The sequence below is a fragment of the Neopsephotus bourkii genome, unplaced genomic scaffold, assembly GCF_033783945.1.
Source record: "Neopsephotus bourkii isolate Nb327-2 ecotype Australia unplaced genomic scaffold, CSIRO-AGI_Nbou_v1 NB_1768, whole genome shotgun sequence".
NCBI lineage: Eukaryota > Metazoa > Chordata > Aves > Psittaciformes > Psittacidae > Neopsephotus > Neopsephotus bourkii.
The window spans coordinates 734,491-760,641 of NW_026902242.1; the positions used below are offsets into that span (position 1 = coordinate 734,491).

Genomic DNA, 26,151 nt, shown 5'->3' on the forward strand with positions numbered 1-26,151 from the left:
ACCAATATGACTTGGTAGCGCTTTGGGGTGATTTCTCCTTTGCTTTTGTGTTGTTTTTTATAAAGAAAGCTCATCTTAGACCTGTGACAGATTGTTTCCAAAAGAGCAGAAATAATGCTCTTATGTCAAACACCTCTTTGTAAGCCTTGTAATAATTTTATTGTATAAATCAGAGCTACCTAAATACATTGTGATTTTTAGGCATTTTAACACAATAGCCATTCTCATTGCAAGAACTGAAGTAGTTTTCATAACAGGAAAGTAAATAACTGTCAAATCCTTAAACCATGATTGCTGCATTGCTTAACCATTCTTAAAACCACACTATGTTGTATCTACATCCACTCTTGGGTCACTCCGCTTTCACGTCATGCTTGTTCAAGCAGCAACAGTCACTAAAGGAAACAAAGCTACATTAAGAGTCACTTTTCAATAAGCTGCAGTTACAGTGGTTAAAAAGCATCTAGATCATTTATTAAGAAGACAAGCTACTATTAATCACATCATTCAGACAGAAAGACAAGGTTTCGTGCCCAAGTGGCAAAGACTTTGACTGCATTAACCAAAAAAGAGGGAAAAAATCATCATCCCACTGCCTCGGAATTCTCCTTCCTGAAGAAAACTAAACCTGATCTTACCCTGGGGGTCAGCTCCCGATTCTCTCCTGGTTTGTAAATGCAAACCTCTTAATTTCGGTGGGTTTCACATTTGGACACTCAGCTCTGCACCTGAACTAACTCCCAGCTCAGCACTAAGAGCCTTAAGCTAAAGACTTGAAGGAAGTCTTTGCCACAATGCCCATGGAGCTTAGGTTTCATCCTCTGGATATTGATTCTTATCACAACAATCTACAAAACCGTTCCATCAAAGACATTTTCAAACTCATCCAGTCTCTCTGCATATGTTAATGAATTTCAGCCTTACACATTTCAAGCAATTCTCCTTTGCTGCATTCCCATCTTCAAACCAACCCAACCGACCAACCAAAAAGACACAGGACACGGAAAACCACTTTCATTATAGAATCAAAGATTTGACTGCAATTTTAAAGAAGCTAAAATCAAAGGTGGCAGCATCTGGTCATAGAATTAATGTGTCTGACTCTTTGTATCATTCTTCAAAGCTAATAAATGTTATTAAATGATCAAGGAATCAATTGAAAAATAGAAAAATGTACACTACATTAAAAGCACTACAACATCCAAACTGTGTTTGTGTGGGATCTGCTAAGATCACATCCTACCAATCTGTTGTTATAAGTATTAACCCACCATTTATCTTGTGTAATGGTATCATCGAATTATGGAATGGTTTGGGTTGGAAGCGACCTTCAAGCTCATCTGGTTCCAAACCCCTGCCACGGGCAGGGACACCTTCCACTAGAGCAGGTTGTCCACTAGCAGATAAATGTCAATTAAGTTTGTTAAAAATAACCTCTGAGAAGATAACACTACACTACATGTATAACATAAACCCAGTGAGATTATACCTTATTTAAGCAACACTTCCCAATTGCCTGAAGAAACTCATTGGTTTTCTCAGGTTCATGCCCAGCCACAACACGCGCTGGTTTCACTGACAGTGGCTCTCCTGTAACCATCACAACAGCATCAATTGCCTTCTGAAGGAAGCTGATTTTGGCATCTTTATCCTGGTAAGGGAGAAATTCAGAAAGAATATTGAGACTCCAAAATATTTCTATGCACCACCTAAAGATTAAAAAATCTCAGGTGGGAGGAAGAGTTCATAGAATCATAGAATCACTGCCTGATTTGGGTTGGAAGGGACCTTAAAGCTCATCCAGTTCCAACCCCCTGCCATGGGCAGGGACACCTTCCACCAGAGCAGGTTGCTCCAAGCTCCTGTGTCCAACCTGGCCTTGAACACTGACAGGGATGGGGCAGCAACAGCTTCTCTGGGCACCCTGTGCCAGCACCTCAGCACCCTCACAGGGAAGAGCTTCTTCCTTAGATCTAACCTGAACTTCCCCTGTTTGAGTTTAAACCCATACAACAGGAGCACTACTTGGTTTGCAAGGTCAGGAAAGAGGCTCGCCCTTGATTTATAGTTAGTTATTTCTGATTAAGAGATAACAGCATTGATAATGGATGAACATTGAATTGGAATATCCAAAGTGGAAGTACAACCTTCTCTTCCTGATGCGTTCATCATTCAGCTCCAGTGCATTTGAAGACTGCTCTAAGACCGTTGGCAACCTAGTTTCAAGCACTACATGTTAAAGAAGATACAGATTAAGAAATGGTTGTAAAAGAATCACTGAAGAGTTTTAACAGGGCTGTTACAGCCCATATTGCTAAGAAAGTCAGCTCTTGCCCTGAGCATTTTTCCCTACAGAAAGCCCAAAGTTACAGGACTTGTAAGAGTCTAAACTGAGGGACTCAGATGCTTGTACTGATGTAAGAGACTACAAGAGCAAGCCTGATATCCAACCTTATTGTTCAAGACAACAAGAGAACAAGAACGTAACAAGATGAACCTTTCTGATAAACACAGACAGCAATATCATCCAATTATAGCTGGTAGAAGAGGTGTATTTGTTTCAATAATTAAGGAATCTTCATGCTTTAAATTCTCTTTACATCTCTCTCCAATGAACTGTCATGACTATACATCCCTAAAGCAAACTAGAACTCACTGAAGTATATGTGCATGCTCTCCAGCCTATATTTGGTTCATGGGATGCTGCCAGCCTGCCTCCTGCATGTTTCTATGCAGGAGGAGGAGACCAGCAATCCAAGGAGAACATGTTATCCCCAACAGTGGAGACAATAAAGGTAGCACAGAAGAAGCAGAGGGTACTTCAGGACCCCACTGCTATGGCCAGGTGAAAGAGGGAGTTGAAACTAGAAACAAAGATGGTTGCTGCATGCATGTGTACATGTTGCTGTGTAGCACATAATGGGACGTTGAGAGCATGAGCCAGCCCCAGCAGCCACAGAGGCTGAACCATGTGCTTTAGTTTTTCCTAAATTCCTTCTCCATACCCTGTGATCTGCGACAGCACAGCCAGCTTACAAAGAGGACCTGCCAGTTATTCCCAGCCCACAAGAAACTGTGTGTAGGCTACAGCACTTGGGAGTATGTCACAGTGGGTACAAGCCTGCCCTTGCTTTCTGAAAGCATCCTGCCCATTCCAAATCTGTGCATCTTCTGCCAGATGTTCATACCCCATGAGCATCGTTCCCTGGTGTTACACAAAGTAGCTCAACCTCACATAAAAATACATATGGCTACTAAAATCATGGACTTTGGCTGCTGCTTTCAGGCTCTGGCTCTCTGTGGGTAGTTTCGGTCTCTAACTGATGCAAGGAAGCAGCCTATAGGAGCAAAGTCTTTCTCCTGACCAGTGTTTTAAGAGAGGAACACAACCTAGAGGTGTTCTTCCCCACACTACAGCAGTTTGTTCTCCTCTGCTCTTTAAAAAGCATCATTTCATGGACTGTGTAAGAAAATCTCAGATAGATACTCAAGATCGGTGCAACATCACAGTTATCATGGGATGTAAATACAAGTAAAGACCTACTCAGCAACTGCTAAGAAATTTGCTTTCTCCATCCACGAAGTGCTGAGCTGCTCTTCATCATAAAACTCACTGACAAGCTTCAACAGGGACAATACCAACAAAACAACAATCTGCTAAGTACCAACAATAAGAACAGTCTCAGAAATAAACACACGTCTCAGACTGACAATTAGCTCTAAGAAGTACATAAACCATCCCTGTAATTAGCTGCATGGATGACAAGCCAGGCCCACAGACCTCATACTTTGAGTTGCTATGTTAAACAATCACTAAGGGATGCAGCTACCTAGTTAGCAACATACAAACACTGTGATATGTGCCATGAGTAAGTGAACAAAGGTTCGAAGCAAGTCAGTAGTTGGAAAACTCAGCATCAACTCAACAAAGAGGCAGACAGTAGAAGAGCAGCAGAGACTAAATTCACCCTTGTGCTTAAAAAAAGAGCGGTTTTCAGGAATAACATTAACATCCTCTTTCAGGAATTAGCCATTTATATATCGTAACAAACTTATTGTGGAATACATACACCAGACGAATGCCTTGGCAAGTAGTAAGAGGTTAAGCAAGAATATTTACTGCCTATATGTATACACCATATATCTAGCTGTATGTGTATATACAGACACATAGAACAATAAATATAAAGCCATATATTCCATTGAGAGACCACAAGACTCTAAAAAGGGTTTGATGGATTTCTAGTCCTTGGGACTTCCCATCAACACCTCACTACTTCAAGGCAATCTTGCTATATAATGATTCTTTTCATCTGTAGCATTTGAAAAACCTAGATCTGGTCCTAGATTAAAGCTCCCTGCTTTGAAACTGTCCAGAAAGAGTTCTTTACACACAACAGCTTGCCTGTGTCACATCCATCTCTAGGTGCCCATCCCACGCACTGCATAATATAATCAACAGGCAAGAACACCTTCTCCAGTGTCTTCACAAAACTACAGACAAGCCCTTGATGCTGAAGGCAGGAAAGCCCAAAAGTGGCAAGTTTCAAAGGATACCAACATTAAAGCTAAATAAATGAGGCAGTTTCGTACCCACCTTAACATTGTCCGATTTCAACTCAAAATCTGTGTAAAGTCCTTTCATAAAGCCTGTTACTCTAATTACCTTCAAAACAGAAAAGAGTCAATTAAGAATACTCATTCAGCAAAGCTTGTGTGGCAATAGGAAATACGTTGGCTTTACTTGCTTTCAGAGACAGAACTAGAGCAGGTTCAGGGCTCTGCTGTGCTTCTGCAACAAGATTTAATCCTTGCTTATGGCTCAGGCCTCCCTTCCCACTTAAGTCCATCTTTAACCTTGGTACTTGGTGAATCCAAGAGGCTCACAACACAAACATCAGCACATGCATTTGAAACGCAACTCTGCATTATTCCCTTGCTGACTTCACATCCACTGTGTAACATACACTCACTAGCCTAAATCCCCCGACACTTACTTACTCCATACTCCACGCACAGCCCCACACAGGCCCCAGAGCACCGGGGAAGTGCCGAGTCCACCTCGCAGGCACTGGAGCGTCCATGGCCTACGGGGCTCCCCCCTAAAGCGCCCATGGCCCCCGAGGGTCCCCCTACAGCCCCGCACTCCTGTGGGACACCTCTCGCTCCCGTGTGTCCCCCCCGCCCGCCAGGGGGCGGCCGCCTTGCAGGCAGGCCCGGTGTTGCCTAGCAACCGCGCGGCGGGCCCTCAGGCCGGTGCGCGGCCCACCTCGGTGATCACGTCGTGCAGGTAGCGGAAGGGCGGCTTACTGAGCAGCCGGTCGGTGAGCGGCGGCTTGCGGATCACCCGGCCCAAGGACTCCTGCGTACGCTGCACCACCGCCTCGTTCATAGCGGCGGCGGGACGGCGCCGCCACCGCCGCGGCCGGCCCCGAGCATTCCCGGCCACCCCCGCGGCGCGGGGCGCCTTTCTGCGCAAGCGCAGAGCACCGGCAGGCGTTGCTAGGCACAGAGCGGCCCTAGCAACAGGAGTGAGGCCTTCGCCTCCACCCTGCTGCAGCCCTCAGCCGCATGGCGGCTCTGCTGCCCCACAGCCCCTCACTGCCATGGGAGATGCCCCTCTCCATGCCCTAGGGGCTCACACAGCACTTGCCAACAGGAGCCCTGACACTTCAGGCACAGCTCCCCTGCTCTCCCCTCCAGGGACCCCCAGGCATGGCCTGAGGAGCCCAGGGCACACCAGGGCAGGGACAAACAGTGTCTGTGCCCAAGGGGTGGCAGAATGGCACTGGGGAGCGATCCCCAGGTGATGAGAAAATGGGAATGGCTTTCACCTGCCAGAACAGGGGAGACTGAGATGAGCTCTTAGGCAGAAGCTCTTCCCTGTGAGGGTGCTGAGGTGCTGGTACAGGGTGCCCAGAGAAGCTGTGGCTGCCCCATCCCTGGCAGTGTTCAAGGCCAGGTTGGACACAGGGGCTTGGAGCAACCTGCTCCAGTGGAAGGTGTCCCTGGCCATGGCAGGGGTTGGAACTGGATGAGGTTTAAGGTCCTTTGCAACCCAACTCTAATCTGTGTCTCTTATGATTCAGGAATGACAAGGGCTGAGTATTTACTCCTTAATTACAAGGCAAGATCAGCACAAATTCCCAAAGCAGAGCCCCTGGCTCTTTCCTTCCCAGTTTATTCCATCCCTACATGCCTCTTTCCTCAATGTTTGTACACCCAGCACCCTTCAGAACACATCAGCTCTGCTCAGTGGCCACAGAGGGAGGACTGAAGTAAGCAGTGGATGCTTTGTCACATCCCGCTCTCCTCCTGCAAACTGGGATGAGTTACGAGGAAAACAGAACATAGAATCCTCCCATAGTAGGATTCCCAGAGTGGAACACTCACCCTTTTACAAGTGCTGTACCAGGAACACATACTACAGACAACCACTCTTTTAACAACCCGTGCTTCTCACTCTGTGCCGAGCCATGCTCCACCGGTTGATTTGGGGCAGTTCCTTTGAAAAACAGACCAGATTCAATGTCATGTGCACAAACGAGGAGTTGAAATCATGGTAAGTACATGCTAAAGCACTTTCTGAAACTAAAACCTAGAAGTCCGTTTCATCTGCACCAAAATCCCAATTCTCCAGCTGAACCCGGGTCTTGGCACAGAGCAACTCCCATCTACTTGGGGAAACTTCTTGCACGGAGATCAGACGATGTCTTGGGAATAGATTTAAACATTAAAGCTCAGTGAAGGTTGTGCCCCATCCTAGGTTAGAAATCAATTCACCCCATCCCCAAGCCGTGTGTCACTGAGACGTACAGAGACAAACCCAATAGACATATAGAAATGGCTTTTTATTTTGTGCAGAACACTTGAAAAATAGAGATGAAAGCTTTTCCAGGCTTTGGAATATAACCATCATCAACCGTGGAATCACAACGACTCCGTTTTACAAAGGTGTTCCCTCTCCCCACCCCCATTTTTAAGGAACTTTCTCTTTGTGGAACATCCCACAATTGTTTTAAGGAAAGAAAAAGAAAAGACAATGCATTTTGAGCCAACATTAGAAATAACCCAAGACTGGTTCAGTGCAGGAGCTGCTACATTACACTTGAACAAAGGCACATACTAAAATCTCAACCTCAGCACTTGTAATCCCGATTTAAACCGCTCCAGAGGTTGTGCTTCCAAGAGACTGGAGTTACTCAAAAGTAGTGGGGAAAGTTGAGCTCAGCACAGCAGTCCAGCAAGTGCAATGCAATGGGACAACCTGCAAACACAAACCTTTTTCGCTTACCTTTCTGTAAAGCCTGGCTCAAGAGCACTTGGTGAGAGGGAAGGTGATGCACAGTAATATGGAGAAAGCAACTGCTATCCTCACCTCAGTCAGGAAATCCACCCAGAGAACTAGGATTGCAGAGTCAAGTAGAGATAATGTACAACTGAAGCAGTGGGGAAACTAAACTGTCTCCTTCTCCCACTGCACAAGTGTTGTAAGCACTAGAAAAGTGTTGACAGTGTTACTGAAACATCAGCTTCTACTAAACCCTGAATCCCAGCCTCAAGCACAAGAAACATAGGGTCTTTCATAAGGTAATTACAGGCATCCCAAGCTTGACATCCAATCTCACAAGCATTCCATAACCATTTTACTTGATGCTTAAGAAACTTTGATCCTGCATTCAGCAGGTGATCAGCCACATACATTCCCTGTTACAGAGGCTGTCAGTCAGCTTTGTGACCCCAACAGTAACATTTCCATTTCCTCACATGCACCATATGAACAAATCAGAGCTATTGGAAATAGAAGAAATGAGGGAAAGTCCTCTCAAGAAGACTGAAACTAAACTAAGCCTTTGTCCAGAGTACAAAAAAAACAACATAAAACCAAACATCAGATCCACCATTTTTTCCCATACTTTGTTAATGAAGCTTATGGACAACAAAAAAGCCCTGCAACTTTAAAATGCAGTCTCAGCACACTGCTGTTCCATACAACAAAGAAACTCCATGGCTTACAGCTTGCAGATTCTGAACTCGCTCTTCTTTGAGCCAATTTTGTACCCTTTGCCCAGAGATTCCCGTATTTCCTTCATTCCTGACTCAGCAACTACAGGCTCAGGTTAAGAGATAAAAGCAAATCCTGGTATCATCAGTAACTTCAGCGAACAGAGATGGAAAAAACCAAAGGAAAACTGTAAAAGGAGATGATTCTGACTCCATTAAGAACCTCAGAAAACTCAGCAGTGATGGTACAAGACATCAGCATCTGACCAGAAAAATGGTGATTACAAAAGAGTCACCAAAAGGTTCTATATTATATTAACCCATTTTCTCATGGATAAAGTGCATTTAACTAGCCTGAGAATAAGTACCACATCAATAAAGGGATGCTAAAGAACTTCCCCAGGAGAGATTAGAAGACAATCAGTGTTATCCTGAATCCACTTTGTCTCCATGATCCTTCAAGAGGCTTCAGGGCACAGCCTCTTGCTGCTCCTGGCGAGGTTACTCCATTCCAATCAAGTACATGGGTACTACGGTCTGGTGAGCAAATCACCTCCTGCTGCTATCTGAAAACACCCACATTTATAGAAAGAGCCACTTCTGGTTTACGGTGCTTCATGTTGAGCTTCTCCTCAGAGAAGGCCGGGTGCTGTAAGCGCTCAGCTTGCCGGCTAGTGAAAAGAGAGATAAAACAAGATACCCATTATTGATAAAGTATTATTTCACTCTTCAACAGGGATTGTAGGGAAAGGACAAGGGGAATGGCTTTAACCTGCCAGAACAGGGGAGACTGAGATGAGCTCTTAGGCAGAAGCTCTTCCCTGTGAGGGTTCTGAGGGGCTGGCACAGGGTGCCCAGAGAATCTGTGGCTGCCCCATCCCTGGCAGTGTTCAAGGCCAGGTTGGACACAGGGGCTTGGAGCAACCTGCTCTAGTGGAAGGTGTCCCTGCCCGTGGCAGGGGCTGGGACTGGATGAGCTTTAAGGTCCTTTGCAACCCAAGCCAGTCTGGGATTCTATCAGTGTGAAGACTTAGCAACAACAGCAGCATGAGCCTGGACCAGAATATGATTTCCACAGAGTTGTAAGAATGCCATTTCAAGCTCACCCTTGCAGGGCCAGGGCAGCCAAGGACTTCACATTTCATGTCCAAGGGCAGGATCAAACATTGCAGTGTGTTGCAAGAGAACAAACTAAGGCTAGGGGTAGGACCACAGCACTCAAAGCCAGGTGTTTCAGTTACCTGAACACCACTTCCTTGAGGAATAGTGGAATTGCATGCTCTAAGAGCACCCAGCTAACACTGTCCTAAAAATTTATGGAAGTATGAAGCTAGACTGAAAAGCAGCAAAGAACAGTATTGATGTTTCTAATGAAGAAGAAATGTCAGCACTCAATACCTTTTCTTCTTTTCTAATGTAAGCTGCCTTTGTTTCTCTTTCCCAATGTCATCTCTCAGTGTGCTGAAGTCCTTTGTGTCATCAAGGAGAAGGTTCTGGTGTGGAAAAAGATTTGGTAGATGAAAAGTTTGAAGCTTAAAACTATCTCCCACCTGTTGCTCAGTTATACAGGGAGCACTCAGAGCATTTCTCCTAACTACTGTGACAACCATTCACTTCCAAGTTAACTAAGTGGGAAAACACAACAAGCCGAAACAGTTTGTTGACTCCCCTATGTGGTTTTTGCATTTAACAGTGAATTTGTCTTATTCAGAGACTATATCCCACTGAATAGTTCTTTTGGACAGAATTAAGTAGATCTGTAAAAATTCTTTGGGTAAGGTAATGGGTTACAATTTACAAGATGAATTTTAAAGGGTTCTTGGGTTTTACTCAGAGCTGACAAAAAACCCACCAGTGAATAAAATTAGGGCAAAAAGAAAGATCCAGTTTCTTTTGGACAGAGAGTAGAGTAGATTAGAAAGTGAATGCCTGCACTGAGAGCTGCACCAGAGCCTCTAGAGTACTGCCTTCTAGTGCCAGTACCCTGATCTAAGAGGGAAACGCATGAAACTTTCATCAGGTTGCTAAAGAGCAGGAGAAAAAGACAAAAAAGCAGCAGTAGCAACAGTTTTCCTACCCACACAGCGTATTGTCCATATCCACATCCCAGTACTTCCATGGACATGTAGCAGGATGCATGAAACTTAGGAAGAGGTTAAGATACAACAAAGGTGGCAGTACTTGAACCTAATCCTTGTGCAACAATGAAAGCCAAGTTCATTTACCTTCACTCCAATGATATCTCCATCCTTCAGGTGGTATGGTGCTGCCTGTAAACTCTCCAGCTTTTTCTTCCTTTTCCTCTTGGAGATTTTCTGTGTCTGAAGAAAATCAAAGCAGAAGATTCCTACATCAGAAATCTGCTTTAACACGTTAGCTCAAGAACAGCAGCACAAGTCAATACATACTTCTCCCACCCATACCACTGCTGGATTCTGCCATTCCAGGTCTTACCCAGCTGGATATTGGCAGCCACTCAAATCTTTCAGGGAAGTACTTGGCTATTTCAATTTTCTCTACAGGGAGACAATAGTGAGCAGCCACTCTCTGCCTCAGTGCCCTGGCTGTGCATTCCTTGGAGATATCCCACACCATATCTGTGGAGTCATAGTAGTCCCTCTCTCCTGGTACTCCCATCTGGACTCGAAGCAGCAGTTCATGTGGGCTGTCATCAGAAAGGGGAAACAGATCATTCCAGTAAGTCATGCCTTCAGAAACCAGAATTCCCAGTTTTCACTTCCTTCTGCCTTCCTTTTCTCTTTATGGAAAGCAGAAAAGAAGTTCCAAAGTCTTCTCCCAGCCTCAGAGCTGCAATGCTGACAGAGCATTTAAGAGCAAAGCTGCTCAGTTAAATCTCATCTCAAATGCAGTGCTGTAAGAAAGAAGTATCTGAAGATCTTACCCCAAATTCTCTTCTTTTTGCAAAGGTTCTATGCAGATTTCCACACTGGCACCCAGCCTATAGTCACTGAAAGCAAAACAAAGATTATATAAATCACTGGTTTAGCCAAGTAGATCTGTACTTATCTGGAAACCCAAAGCAAGAGGTGATCAGAACAAAACTGAAAACCCCAGAAAAGGACAAAAGTGGCATTTAAAAATCACCTAAAATCAAGCTCAGCAGAATAAGAACTGCTGAATGCTCCATCCCTGGTACTGTTCAAGGCCAGGATGTATGGGGCTTGGAGCAACCTGGTCCAGTGAAAGGCATCCCTGCCCATGGCAGGGATTGGAACTGGATGACCTTAAGGTCCTTCCTAACCCAAACCAGTCTGGGATTCTATGATCACATACTCACACCACCCCCTTCCACAGCTCTTGAGTTAAATAATGTGCTTGGCACAATACAGAATTAACCAGAAATGAGTCTTCTGCTTCTGTCTGACTGAGCGCATTTCTTTCTCCACCAGTCCACCACCCCACAACCCAGCCAACAGCCAGTCTGTCCCACTGCTGCTTGTGCCTTCAGCACGAAACCTACTTGAGTTGCTGCTTGTTGCTTCGTAAAAGCTTGCCTGGGCGCTTACTGTCCACTGTCCATGCTCTGAGGAATGAGGGCAGGGGGACAACCTGCTCCTGGCAGCACGGTAAGGTCAGAGCCTGAAAAAGAAACACATCCATAGTTTCTCAACTCAATACTTAAGCTACCAGGATCAAAGTATTCATATTTATTCTACCCCAGCTACTGTTTGTGGCTACAGGTAGTGGCTACAATTGACATATTGGCTTTTCAATCTCAAAGCAAGTTGGACTTCACTCCCTCCCAACACTTCCCAATTGAACTTACACTTCAAAAATGGATCGCATTCCTTTTTTGAACCCAAATGTGCACAATGAGGAAATGAGGCTGATGGAATCATTGCCCCAATCTCCAGCCAAGCACTGGACAAGCTCCTCAAGCCCCTATCAAGGACACAATGCTCGTTTCATGCCAAGACAATCCTCCTTGTTCACAAGATGCAAGTAAATGGTCAGTTCTTCATAGCTGTAGTTTGGCAGAGACTGAAACCCAAGTTGAGCGAGTGTTGCTATGGACCAGAATCAGGTGAGATATCCTTCCCCATGTAGTTTAAATAGAACAACCAACTGGCTAGACAATAAAGAGCTTTATGGTAAGATTGGTTTATGTCTTCCATGGGTTTGGGATTGGGTTTTCTGGTTGAGGTATTAAAATTATACTTTTATGGTTAAAAAAAAGGCATAAAAAGGCACCTTAGTTTCTGGCCTTCCTGAATGACAAACACAACCTTTTGTGCATCTAAAGCAATTCTTTCTTCATTAGATCCAATATACAAACCACAAAAACAAAGGTGCAACAAACTACTAACAGGAACAACATGGAATGAAAAGTGGCTTTTTAGGAAGTGCTTGTATGTATGTGCTTCTCCCGAGGGATTTTTACACTGTGAAATAAAGGTAGGGCTCAAGCCAAGTTCCAGATGAAGTGCAACAAGGCTTCTGAGGTCAGGACACATGAGAGGTAGAATGGCAATTGCAGGGGATGCACTAAGGAAGTGTCTGAGCTACATGCTCCAATTGCCTCTTGGTACTTACCACTGAACATGGCATATAAGCAAATGCCATATCAGAACATACTGGAGACAAAGGAAAAGGAAATAGAAATAGGTATTAATAGAGCTCAATTAATCCTGGTGTTGCTGGAAGTTTCCAAGACAGGAGAACATCTAACCTGCATCTTCAGATCTTCCAAAGAATCTTCTCCAGCTATTTCTATACTGCCAGCATAGCAAAGGTCCATGCCTGTGTAGATGTGTCCTGGTGAATCTTTAGATGGGAAAGAGAGGAAAAAATAAACAACAGAAGAATCAACATGACTTTGTTTAGCATCCTACGAAATGAGTCACTTTGAAATGAGATTTCATTTAGAAAAGGGACCTGACCTCATTTGGTTTTCGACATCAGTTAGAAAAACCTAATACACAGTTGATAAATACACAGTTTTTAGTTGCCAGACAGGAAGAGTTTCAACTGATCCTATAGTTCAAATCTGAAACCCAGGGCCAATTCCATTTGTAAATAGCATCTATTAATTGGTTATGACTCTGAATTGTAGAGCATGGTGCAAGGAAAGTTCCAGCTGCTCTTACTTGTGCTACTGAAATCATTAGGGGTAAAATCAAACCGAGAAAGACAGACAGGAAAGGAGACAAATGCAAAGAGACCTTCTCAAAGGAGCAGGGTCCTGCTCTGCAGTACAATTCACCAGCAAAGCAAGGGTATTATTTTTAGTAGAAAACTGGTTTCCCATTTTTCAATGTTGTCCTCAATCACATTTCTTCTTTCCCAACCCTCCCTCAATATTCCTGCCCTGGCTGCTTTTTGGTTTGGATTTCAAAAGAAGGGGAGATGTAAATTAGACATTAGGACAGGGCTTGAAGCAACCTGCTCTAGTGAAAGGTGTCCCTGCTCATGGCAAGGGGTTGGAACTGGATGAGTTTTAAGGTCCCTTCAACTCAAACCAGTTAATGGGATTCTATGAAAAGTGGGTTCAAATACCCTATGTAAGATCTTTAATGCTGTGTAAAATGTACTCATCACTCCTTCTGCAGCTTCTCAAAAGCAACACAGCCTGAAATGCATTAATTATGATAACAGGAGTCTGGCATTTAAAGCAAATTACCTCTGTGCTCATGGAGTAGATGCTTTACACTACTGCCAATGCCTTCAGGTGTGGAAAAGCCATTTTATTTGTGACAAGATCCCCTGCTTCAAAATTACCCTTGACTTAGTGCAGCTGAGGAACATCAGAACCCCACCATCCAGCATTGGTGGGCTTGTGAAAACTGCATCTGCCTCCTAAGTAGCTCCTCTCACCATAAACTTGCTGATTAAGCTCACCTCCTGCAGGAGACACCTGCAAAGCATCCATCTGGCAAGTCAGCCCATTCACTTGGTCTGGTGCACGCTCTCTGTGTTTCTTAGGACTTGAAGACTTGAACCACCAGATGGGTATCTTCAGGAAGCCCTGGAAAGTGAACAGAAAGTACCATCAGGGAGCTCACGTGCAGACAAAGAAAAGTTCCACCTCCATCTCAGGAAGAACAAGAAGACTTGTTCACATCTGAGCTTTTGTAACCAACTCTCACTTCCTCCTTGTAGAAGGACAAGAGTGCAAACACTCTGCAGCCCCACAGTCCCATCATGGCTCTGTTGTCACATTACAGATCCAACTGAGTGATACTTTTGTCTGGAGCTTTGGACACAGATATGACCTTACCAGAGGAAGCTGGATTCATCTAAACCCTCTTCTGAGGTGGAGAAATGAGAGATGGCTGCAGGAAGTACCCACAAAAAAGAAGAGGTATCAGATGTGAGACAACACTGGTTGTGTGGCTTATGGTATGGAGCCCATGGAGATGGATACACCCAATGACCAAGAAGAATGTAGTAGTGGATCCAGCCAAACACTAAAAAGAGCCCATAGAGGTGGACACCAATTCTCATGCAGCTGATGCTGGGGAGCATGTGCATGTGGATCCCCCAAGACCAAGAAGAACTCATGGAAGTGGATCAATCTAACTACCAAGAAGAGCCCATGCAGGTGGACACCAGTGGCTGATAGTTGGGAGCACATGGAGGAGGACACCACTGGTCTTGTGGCTGATGGCAGAGAGCCCCTGGAGGTGGATCCACCTCCAGCATGGCTCCCCTGGAATGTCTACACCATGCCAGAGCAACCCTACTAGCTCAACTAGCCCAACCTGATTTTGAAAACTTCCAGCAATGGGGAATCCATGACTTCTCTGGGCAGCCTGTTCCTGTGTCTCACCACAGACTATCCTGATATTGCTTTAAGTTTGTTAGCAAAGAATCCTTTCACTTGTGTAATTATCACTGAGTCTCCCAGCAGGGCCCTGTGGTTTCAAACAGCATCCTCAGGCCAAATCTGAAGGCAAACACTTAAGGTTTGTCATTCTGGGAGGACGCAGCAGTCTAAAACTTGTGCTTCATAAGAACTGGGCATGCCAGAAAGCACAGAATCAACTTGGTTGGAAAAGACCTTTAAGATCAAGTCCAACCATTACCCCAGGACTGCCAAATCACCACTAAACCATGACACTAAGATTTGTCAACCTTAACAGATCTTCTAGGCAAAGCTGCTGCAATGGGCAAGGCTTTTACTACAGCAACTGAAAGAAGAATAAATAGAGACTCAGAATCTTGTAGAAATTGATATAGAACAGGAGAGATTTAAAACTACAATCATTCTTCATGATTGCCAACCAAATTCTTCAACTGAAATATTTTAAAGACATGCAAGAGGACAAAAGAGAAGTAGCTGTCATATTCCAGTCTCCAACCACTGCCAACTGCCTAAAGAACACAATCTCTCTGGTTTTACCTTTGGTGGAAGCTTTCCTTCAGTTATAACCAAAGTGTCTCCTCTGCAAACATTCAGTTCCTTCAGCGTAGCATTCTGTAGGAAGAGAAAGCACAACAGAGCTGTAAGTCTCCATGTTCTTAAAGCAGATGTTGGTGGGTTTTTAAGCCATGCATGCCAAAGGTCCACCAAAGAGCGTGAATACTGATTTAACATCCATCACTCAGAGGCAGCTTTGCAACAGCACAGAACGCTGCACCTATAGGAGTCTGCTCTGCAGGAGCCCCTCCACAGCATCCTGCCGAGCTGTGTGTTTCCTTTGCACCTCCACATCTCACCAGCTGACACCTCATGCTTCTTAGCACACAACCCTTTAATACACAGTAAGCCTTTAGGAAAAGCTCTCTGCATACGACTTAATCATAAGGGGCAGGTGCCTAAGGTTTCCATTTGCACCATAGGTATCCTAACAGTGTCTTCACAAGGGCTGTGAGAATCCAACAGTGTGTGTGCTGCTGTAGCACACAAAGACCCGCCATGGGTTTGTGGTGCTGCAGCTCTCTTTGGGGAAGTCTCTAAAGTGGGAGCAAACCAACCACAGCATGATTCAAGTCAAAAAAGAAGATGCTCTTACCTCCTGACTCAATGCTTCCCCTGCTTCATAGCACCAGTCAATCCTCCTTAAGTGCCAGTTGTCACCTACCAAAACCATACAGATGGGAAACTCATTAGCCAAGAATAGGGGCTCAAGATAAACCATTACAGACCTCTTTTAGTGGTAAAAGGCTCTTGTGATCCTTTGTATTTCAACCACAACTAACAAACTGACAGAAGTACTCCTTCACGTCCTTCCCCAGGCTCTAGAAACATTTTGCTCTTTGGAAATGGTCTTCTCTTACTTGCAGTAATGTCTCTTCCTCACCTACTCAATAGCTTCCCCCTCTCTGATTTTCTACCAGGAGAAATAGAGATGGTGCAGTCCAGAAACTACAATACTTCACATTTAGCATCTATATGTAAAGCGCACCAGAGACAGAAAGAACAAATAAACTGCTCAAAACTAGTCACAGAAAATAAAGCACTAAACCCAGAGGCACTGTTCCTTAGCAGGAACCCTCCACTGTAGGCAATGAAAAAGGTAAAGTTTATTTCAAGGCCTCTTTAACTTTTTCAACTCATATGTACATATACACAAGAGCACAGTGTTTCATTATCAGTTAGGCTACTCAATGTGTATTTTAACTGTAATGTCTTTCAGGTGAACTCTGATGGCTTTTGGAGCCATCAATCCACTGTAACACATACTCATTATTCAGTGAGTGTTCAGCAGGGAAGCTGGAATGCAATGCCACTTTAAGTCTCTTCTCTCCTTCCTCCCTCTCAACATGAATGGAAAGAGATGTTCAGCCAGAAAATTCAGATGTCATTTTTGTGCTCTACCTCCTCCATAATCCTCATATAAAAGCTTTGTAACAGAGACTGGTTTGGGTTGGGAAGGACCTTAAGATCATCCAGTTCCAGTCCCTGCCACAGGCAGGGACACCTTCCACTAGAGCAGGTTGCTCCAAGCCCCTGTGTCCAACCTGGCCTTGAACACTGCCAGGGATGGGGCAGCCACAGCTTCCCTGGGCACCCTGTGCCAGCGCCTCAGCACCCTCACAGGGAAGAGCTCATCTCAATCTTCCCACAAGTGACTGCCACCACTCAGATTCCCAAATAGCCCAACTGATCTCACTTTGAGTAACCTGGGTTTGCAAAGCAACTAAAAGTTGCTTTTTTACAGTTAATCTCACGCAGTGGTTCCCACTACAGAAGAGAACTTGTCAAAGCAGCCAAACACCTCCAGCTCTCCCAAGCCAATAGTCTTGGAACTATGGATTTTGCCATATTGTGATTAAATAGAGAGCTTGGAACTGCTTTTCAAGAGCAACTGCACAGCTTTTATCAGAGCAAGACAGAGTGAAAATTCTCTCCCCTCCTCACATTACAATGACACGTCCAAGTTGTATGTTTGTTTGAATGATCCAAGTTTCAGGATAGCAAAGGCTGTCTTACAAATCTGGGAACTCCTTTTAAAAAATCATTAAACAGTAACACAACTGACCTGATAATCCAGACTTTTCCAGCATTAAATTTAGACACTGAAAAAAGAAATATATGGTGAGACTTGGCTTAATTCATAGATTGGGAAATACAGTTCTCAGCAAATCTATACTGGAATGTTTTAACAAAGACTGAGCAACTGATTCTTGGTCCAGTCCTAAAACCTATGCAATTACACATGCTGTACTTGAGCTACACATGAAACCTTGCAAGGATTGGATTCAGGCAAGAAATTACTATCACACAATCACAGAATCCCTGATTTTTGTTGAAGGGAGCTTAAAGCTCGTCCAGTTCCAACCCCCTGCCATGGGCAGGGACACCTTCCGCTAGAGCAGGTTGCTCCAAGCCCCTGTGTCCAACCTGGCCTTGAACACTGCCAGGGATGGGGCAGCCACAGCTTCTCTGGGCACCCTGTGCCAGTGCCTCAGCACCCTCACAGGGATGAGCTTCTGCCTAAGAGCTCATCTCAGACTCCCCTCTTCTGGCAGGTTAAAGCCATTCCCCTTGTCCTGTCCCTACAGGCCCTTGTCCAAAGCCCCTCTCCAGGTTTCCTGCAGGCCCTTCAGGCACTGGAATGCTGGGTAGGTGAGTCAGCTGTTACAAGCTTTTTTAAAGGAAAACATCCCAAATCTGTGCTGCCTTTTTGTGGCTTTACTTGAAAAACCTGTGTCCCAGAATTTGAAGATTCACCTTTTCAAAAGCAATTGTGCAAGCTCAACACTTCCCAGCTGCTACTCAGCGACATTAGGTCTCTGTGCCAGAACCCTGCATTAGCAGCACTGAGAACTGCTTCCTTCACCATGTGCACAGCTCCTCCTGACTCCTTTTACCCCAGTTCTGTGCACTCAGAGTTTGATAAGTTACAGGAGAACTGTGTCAGGCTGTGCCACATGTGTGTTATCATTCTGAGGACTGCTGTGTGTAACAGGAGTGGCTGTCATGCACGGAGCAGCTAGGCTGAGTTCATGCTTGGGAAAAGCAAAGATGTCTCTTTACTACTTGGAGAAAGATCAAGGCCTTTTGGTATTGAAACACTTCCTTTGCCTTAGTGTCTCTTGGTGACCTGAAGTGATGCAGAAGATGAAGCAAAGCTCTCCAGGAGAAGCAGACGTGGGCCATGCATGAGAAAAGCTTTTCAAAGCAGCAAGACCTACCTCTTTGACAGAAGTAGTCTCTTCCACAACTATTTCCATCTCAGGGGTTGCAGTGTGGTCACTTCCGATAATGAAGTACAAGAAGAGCTGAAAAGGCAAGTATAAGCTATTAGAATACATACTGAAGTATGGAAATACTGTGAAGTAACACTCCCTACTGCACACATAGACCAGTTATTGCAATCCTGCCATCAGTCAAACAGCACTGGAACTCCCTTGGGCTAAAGCAAACAACGTAAGCAGTACAAACAGAGAAGCACACGCAACCGAGTTATGGCCACCCTTAGATCTTCATTAACCATCTGCATGCCTGCTGAAAATGCACTCTGATCTTTAGAAATATACATACACTTTTTCTCCTCCATACTTACAACTTGTAGATATCAAGAGCAATACCCCCCTTTTATTCCTTTATGCTCTTTACATGCACAGCAGAGCACAGGAGCTGGACAACCATGAAGAGATGAATGACAAGTGATTTACCATTACCCACATGTGCTATAAACTGGTCACATATATGCTCTTGGCCTTCTGCAACTAAGTGGTGAGAGTCTTCATGCTGAAATGTGTAATTCTTAGTGCCACTGAGCATTTACTTCCATGCCATTTTCAACCATCAGGAGAATAAAAAGAGGAGTACAAGACACATTGGGAACTCTAAGCAAACATAAAACCAGCATAAAACTCTTTTCAGTCACACCACTACCATACCTGAGTGGAAGTTGGAGCTTTCCCATGACACAGCCCAAGCAAGCTTCCCATTTTCAGTTCTGCTTCTTTGACAGTATAATCCTCAGGCACTTCAAGAAGGACGAAAACACACAGAACATCATCATTATCATCTGCTGCTTCCTGAAAATACCTGTTCTATCATGCTGCTCTTTAAGATAAAAACATTCACTGTCATTTAGAGAGCTTCACTTGCACAGCGTTGACATCACATCTGTAAGCCTCCACTGATGAGATCAAAGCAACATCCGTGTAAAGGTTCCTCCCCACCACTCCTTGCATATGGACTGACAGAATCTTTGCAGGTTGTGTCATCCAAACCCCTGCTCTGAAATCACAGCAGTTGACTCTGGGCTTTCCCTGAACAGCTCCAGGGATGCATAGCTACCAGCCTCTCTGGGCTCCCTATCTACTGTTTGACGCCTCTCACTGTGAATTCCCTTCTCCCCTCCCTCCATACGAGCTGGAATTTCCCCTCACTGAAACTTGTGTCTGCTGCCTTTCATCTTTTTCATGTGCTCCTCTGAGATGAATATGGCTCTGCCTTCCCTCTATGCCCATGTTAAGGAGTTAAAGACAACAATTTTACTTGCTTCACCCAAGTCTCTTCCTCTTTAGCTGGAAGAACCCAGATTTCCTCCTCTTTCATATGCTCCAGCTACCCAAACCATACTGGGTGCTGTGCTCTAGATGGGCTCTAATGTGTAAGAGCTTCTTTCTCATGCTGAGGAGCCCTTAAAAGGGACACAATTCTCCAGGTGCTGGCTGACAAGCACTGAGGGGGGGGAATTAAACTCTCTTTGGCTTCCTGGCCATGTTTTACTAATGCAAAATAGCAAAGACATGGCAAATATTTCCCAGCAAGCACAAAGCTGATCCATTGTGTTTCTCACCACTGCCCCTGGAACATCTAGGAAGTTGCTATGTAAATGTATTAAGTATGATTTAAAACAGATCATTTAGAGACTCCAGTTTAAGCTACGGAACATGGGACTTAATGTTAATTCCCACAGCCTTGAAGCATATGGCCAGCGGTCAATGAACAAAAGCAGGAATGCCTATCAGTTTTACTCGTTACGGATGCCTGAAAAAGAAGAGAAGGCTCCAGGAGACTTTAGAACAGCTCCCAGTGCTAAAGAGGCTACAAGAGACCTGGTGAGGGACTTTGGACAAGGGCCTGTAGGAACAGGACAAGGGGAATGGCTTTAACCTGCCAGAACAGGGGAGACTGAGATGAGCTCTTAGGCAGAAGCTCTTCCCTGTGAGGGTGCTGAGGCACTGGCACAGGGTGCCCAGAGAAGCTGGGCCAAGGCCAGGTTGGACACAGGGGCTTGGAGCAACCTGCTCTAGTGGAAGGTGTCCCTGCCTTGGAATTGGATGAGCTTTAAGGTCTCTTCCAACCCACACCAGTCTGGGATTCTATGATCCTATTTAAGTTTCACCTCTAGTACTGTACTGGTACTGTTAATGAACAGTAACACTGGGGAAAAAAAACCCAACCACCAAACAAACCCACAAACCCAAACACAGTCACTTCAGTTAAGCCTGGATCTCAGTGGAGTTCTGTGTGTGTGTGCTTCTCCCAGGAAAGGACAAAGAGAAGCTTTAAGTTTCGCAACTGAACTTTTTACAGAACCATGATTAAATTTACCTGGAGACAGGAGTTTCCCATTTCCACTGACAGGCCTCAGACAGCTGGCATTTGCTGGAACAAAAAAGGGCAGGAAAGAGATAGATCTAGTAAGTAACTCAATAAGGATGAAACATGGCTTAGAACTTTAGACAGACAACATATTAGGATTAAGAGGGTTATGTTTGAGGTCTCCCTCTTGAGGGATGACATCAAAAGTCCAATTGGAGAGAGATTCCTAAAGACTTCTTGAACACTCTTAGTTGGGATGCTTTCAGTGAAGGTTTCTTTCTCTGTCAGCCACAAGCAGTTCAATACAAACTGACCCAGTGCTCTCAAAGGTAAAGGCATCAAAACCAACCTTCAAGAAAGAAAACTGGATTGTCTTAAAGAAAGGGATAAGGTTAAAAAGAATCATCAATACTCAGTGCAATACTGTAGTAAGTAAGATACACGATTATTCCTACTCTAACAGCTTCTGAAAAACAAGAGCTTCATAAAATGTATTTAATCAAGTCTGGCACCCACTGATTTTTTCTAAGCTAAGAAAAATAAGAATTTGCTTCAGAATTAGATGAATTAAGACCTTTACACCCCCTTTTATGAAAACCAAACCCAAAACCTCTTCACAGCAGTGGATTTTCTAACATTATCACATGTAAAAGCACTTACCCAGCTCCTCCTCAAGCTGAAGCTCCCTTATAGCTTTCATTTTTATATCTGCCATCACCTAAAAGAAAGCAGCATTAGCACCCCTAATGCACAATGCCAGTAACATACCCGCTGTTCACATGTCTGCCTACAAAATGCAGCCTTCAAATGAAATTAGCCCTGGATATATTCTTATTCCTAGCATTATACACACGCTCTCCAGCTTAAAGCCATTCCCCTTGTCCTGTCCCTACAGCCCCTTGTCCAAAGCCCCTCTCCAGCTTTCTTGTAGTCCCTTGAGGCATTGGAGCTGCTCTAAGGTCTCCCCAGAGCACAGCAAGGGGGCAGAACCCCCCCTGAGCTGCTGCTCATGCTCTGGAAGTGCAGCCCAGCACACTGTGGGATTCTCGGCTCAAGTGCACACTGATGCTGGGTCATGGGGAGCTTCTCCTCACCCAACACTCCCAAGTCCTTTCCCTCAGGGCTGCTCTCAATCCCTATCTTCCTCCTCTAGTATCTTTTTTTGCTTTACTGACATAGCCTCACCAAACATACACTAATGGGATAGACTAAAAAGAATGTTGTTTCTCACTAAAGCCCAGTGATGTAGCTGCACTGGTTTCAGTTACCTGCATTACAGTCCCATTATACAGCATGCAAAGTATCCCAGTAACTGTAAATCTGAGTTGCACAGTATTGCACCTCAAATCCTGTGCTCAGTTCTGGGCTACAAGAGAGACACTGAGGTGCTGGAGTGGGGCCAGAGAAGGGCAATGGAGCTGGTGCAGAGCCTGGAGCACAAGTGTGATGGGGAACGGCTTAGGGATCTGAGGGGTTCAGTCTGGAGAAGAGAAGGCTCATGGGGGACCTGATCGCTCCCTACAACTGCCTGACAGGAGGATGGAGCCAGGAGGGGCTGGGCTCTGCTCCCAAGGAACAAGGGATGGGACAAGAGGAAACGGCCTCAAGCTGCACCAGGGCAGGTTTAGATGGAGCTGAGGAACAATTCCTTCCCCAGAGGGTGCTCAGGCATTGGAACAGGCTGAACAGGGCAGGGCTGGAGTCACCGTCCCTGAAAGTGTTCACACACCGTGGAGACTGGAGACGAGGCCTCAGTGCCATGGGTTTTTGGTGGCCTTGGCAGTGCTAGGGAACGGTTGGACTGGATGAGCTTAAAGGTCTTTTCCAACCTGGTTGATTTTATGATTTTCATGACAGAAACATTTCAGCCCTGAGGTTAAATCCACTCCTCCTCAACTGGCCCACATGCACTGGCCAAGTTTTCCTGGGAACCAGGCCTGTGTTACAACCATGACCAAATGTGCCTCCTTACTGTTTCTATAGTGGCAGTAATTTTAACATGTTTCTCTTCATCTCCTGTTCTGCAGAAGTTTTTCACTTGGAGCCAGCTGATGTCGTACGTAAAAGCTGTCAAATTGCCACTTGACACATTCACGAAGCTGTAAGAAATGAGTAGGACAAAGATGGTGAAAGACAGTTGTAGAGCTGGCCTTGGATCCTCTGTATCCCAAGTCCACAAGCTGAGGGGTCGATCTCTCACTGCTTGATCTAATCCCCATTTTTCAGCACTGTTCCAACTACAAGGTCAGAATTTATGTAGCAAGCACATACACATCTCTGAAAATGGGAATTAACCTAAGGATTATACACTGGGAATTGAAATGAGACCAGAAATCTGCCCGAGCATCTTTAGATTCAACTCAAGAGATTCAGCAAAGACGCTTCTGATATTGCTCTGTTCTCTCATCTCACTGAGTCCCTTGGAGAACCACCCCACTCAAATCTCAGGAATTCAGGTTATGCCAAGATGTGCCAACACACAGGTTGTTCTCACCAAGTTTTCCCCTTTAAAAGTGTAAAGGATATGACTGAATCTGCACTTCCAGAGCAAAGAAAGTTAAAAGTTGGTAAGTACCTGATCTCCAAAACTTAAGATTACATTATCTTGAACTAGAAAGCTCAAAGTAAAAGACTACATACATGGCTGTCATAATTTGAGCTGAACAGATTTTGCCAGAATTGCGTTTTCTTTAATTATACTTGTAATTCAAATGGTTACCTCTGATCATGGCTGTCTAAGATGAGTACTGAGCACCCATCTGTGAGACCAACACTTCTGACTGTTTTGTTCATATCTTCTTCCAGAAGAACTTCCCAGTTCTTAGCTTCTTTCTCTGGTCCCGAGAGGTTCTTTAGAATGATTCCTCCAGCTGGTGCTAAGGCTTTGTGCAGCTCACCCAGTTCTGTGCTGCAGGAAAAGACGTGCTGTGACTCTGTGAAGTGCTGACCCTTCCCTCCCTCGTTGTACTCCGCTAAACGAAGAATGTTTAGGACCATGGGTTCATGATCAGGGCCTGTCATCACCTTTGTGCCACCAACCTGAAGAAAGGAAAGCAAGATTCATGCTGTGGGGATCAATACAATACAGAAAAGACTGGACAGCAATAAGTAACTACTATTGAGAGGAAAAGATGGATCTTCTCTCCTCATTAGAAACAAACCACCTTTGATCAAATGCCTACTGAACAAACAACTGGAGTAACTCAAGAGTTATTGGGAAGAGAAAGCATAATGCTAAGGTCTGTTCCTTAGCTGTTCCAAGTCTGCACATAAAAATACTTGGTCTCCATCAGATTAAAAAGAGAGGAATTCAGCCCTTCAGGTTATTAAAGAACTACCCAAAACTGTGACTGAGGCAGATCAAGAGAGTTAGACTTCAAAATCTGGCCTTTCTGATACTCAACCTAGGCAAAGAATATAGTTCCTTGCTGAAGACAATTGAATCATGCAGGAAGCTGGAGTAGCGAAGAGCATACCATTAAGTACAACCAGGACAAGAATGGCTCTTACTAGATTGTGGAGACAGTGTTCTCATGGGAGAATAGATAATTTGTACATGAACTCTGAATAATCCCAAAAGACACAGCAAGGCCATGAGAAGCCCGAGGAAGCTTAAGCAAGCAAGGTAAGAAGAAGCTGGAATTCACCGAGTTAATGAGAACTGTGGACTGTTGGCAAGCTTTCGAGGTCAAGTTCTCACACCTGTGCTTAACCAATTATATGTTAGTCACTGGGGGTCTTCAAGACATGTACCCAATCATAATATGCCAAATCACTGTAAGTGCATGTAAGAAATAGTATATAAGGAGTTAAGGCTTTGCAATAAATGGCTTTTGTGTGATCATATTGATCTCTGACTGGGTCCATATATTCTGCAGCACTAAATGTTTTCTTTTGGTTTGGGATTGGTTTGTGTTAGGATTTTTTGATAGATCAGAAAGAAAACGCATACTTCTACAACGGAAGCCCTTCAAAAAGTATCACAGAACTTTAGAAACATAGAATACCAGGCTGGAAGGGACCTCAAGAATCATCTGGTCCAACCTTTCTTAGCAAAGCATTATCTAGATCTAATATCTAGTATTTTATTAGATCTAACATTTGCTTCCATTACAGAGATAGGATAAAAATGCTGTATTACAAGCATTCGAAAGTCAAGCGGAAGTCTTATTATTAAAAGGAATTTGTAACACTAAAGAAGTAGTGCAGCATTTCAGGGAGATCATACATAGAAATAATCACTGACAGGTCTCATATGTCAAAAATCATACAATCCCAGCCTGGTTTGGGTTGGAAGGGACCTTAAAGCTCCTCCAGTTCCAACCCCTACCATGGGCAGGGACACCTTCTACTAGAGCAGGTAGCTCCAAGCCCCTGTGTCCAACCTGGCCTTGAACACTGCCAGGGATGGGGAAGCCACAGCTTCTCTGGTCAACCTGGGCCTTACCACCTCCATAGTAAAGAATTCACTACAGGGCATAAGTTTTTGTTATTACATTACTATCAACCCATCTCCATCCAAGAGGCACCAGATGTTTCCAGAACATCCTCTGATGTAACTGGCAGTGGGTATCTACATCTTATCTCTTCAGACCAGACAAGCAGAGAAGATATTTGGCTCTTTTACCTCTTTCCCATTCCACACAAAGACATCTGCTCCATCAGCCAGCCCAATGCCATCCAGTGTCAGCTCATCTCCTAAAAACGAGGAAATCATCAGGTTCTTGCCCCCCACAAAACAGACAAACAGGGTGAGCTGGTGGACTCAAATATACTGGCACATTCTACTCTGGCTCAAGTGTATCAGTACAAAAGCTTGTGTGGTCAGAATTTAGGGTGGGTAAGTTAGGGTTCACCCATGTAGCAAGGGCCCCACAAGCAGGTGCACACCCCTACAGCACTCTCACCAAGTAAACAGGGCCACAGCACAAAGGTTTGAATTCCATTTCCTTTGCAAAGTGAGGCCCAAGCGAGCACTTGGCAAAGCAGCTTGGTCAGAATTATCTACATAAGACTGAACAGTGAATCAATGGACCTAAAATGAAAAGGTTGGATTTAATATGGATTTGCACACTGTACATTCCAAGCCCACTCTCTGAAATACTAATGCCCCTGCTGCAGTTTCCTCTACCTTCCTACAGTAAGTCAGATTCAGGTTGTCATTTAAAGAACCA

The 26,151-nt window shown here is 44.6% G+C and overlaps 1 protein-coding gene across 7 annotated transcripts in view; it reads right to left on the minus strand.

Annotated features, from left to right (window-relative positions):
- The window catches only part of TRAF3IP1 (TRAF3 interacting protein 1), a 76,158-nt gene that overhangs the window by 33,504 nt on the left and 16,503 nt on the right, over nt 1-26,151 (minus strand). For 2 of the 7 annotated variants that reach the window (XM_061379178.1, XM_061379176.1), the window contains 18 exons: nt 25,605-25,675; nt 23,697-24,016; nt 22,950-23,076; nt 21,638-21,695; nt 20,987-21,040; nt 19,318-19,406; nt 18,607-18,693; nt 17,442-17,487; nt 15,981-16,045; nt 15,368-15,442; nt 13,864-13,990; nt 12,695-12,789; nt 11,486-11,604; nt 10,907-10,972; nt 10,459-10,669; nt 10,230-10,325; nt 9,403-9,497; nt 7,242-8,675 (listed from right to left, as the gene is read on the minus strand). In XM_061379178.1, coding sequence (XP_061235162.1) covers nt 8,567-8,675; nt 9,403-9,497; nt 10,230-10,325; nt 10,459-10,669; nt 10,907-10,972; nt 11,486-11,604; nt 12,695-12,789; nt 13,864-13,990; nt 15,368-15,442; nt 15,981-16,045; nt 17,442-17,487; nt 18,607-18,693; nt 19,318-19,406; nt 20,987-21,040; nt 21,638-21,695; nt 22,950-23,076; nt 23,697-24,016; nt 25,605-25,675 — 1,910 coding nt within the window. In that variant the 3' untranslated portion in view covers nt 7,242-8,566. Of the gene's footprint in view, nt 1-1,489; nt 1,652-4,597; nt 4,667-5,269; nt 5,420-7,241; nt 8,676-9,402; nt 9,498-10,229; nt 10,326-10,458; nt 10,670-10,906; nt 10,973-11,485; nt 11,605-12,558; nt 12,600-12,694; nt 12,790-13,863; nt 13,991-15,367; nt 15,443-15,980; nt 16,046-17,441; nt 17,488-18,606; nt 18,694-19,317; nt 19,407-20,986; nt 21,041-21,637; nt 21,696-22,949; nt 23,077-23,696; nt 24,017-25,604; nt 25,676-26,151 lie in introns of those variants that run through there. The other 5 variants (XR_009729377.1, XM_061379177.1, XM_061379180.1 and 2 more) reach the window with 5 other exon arrangements.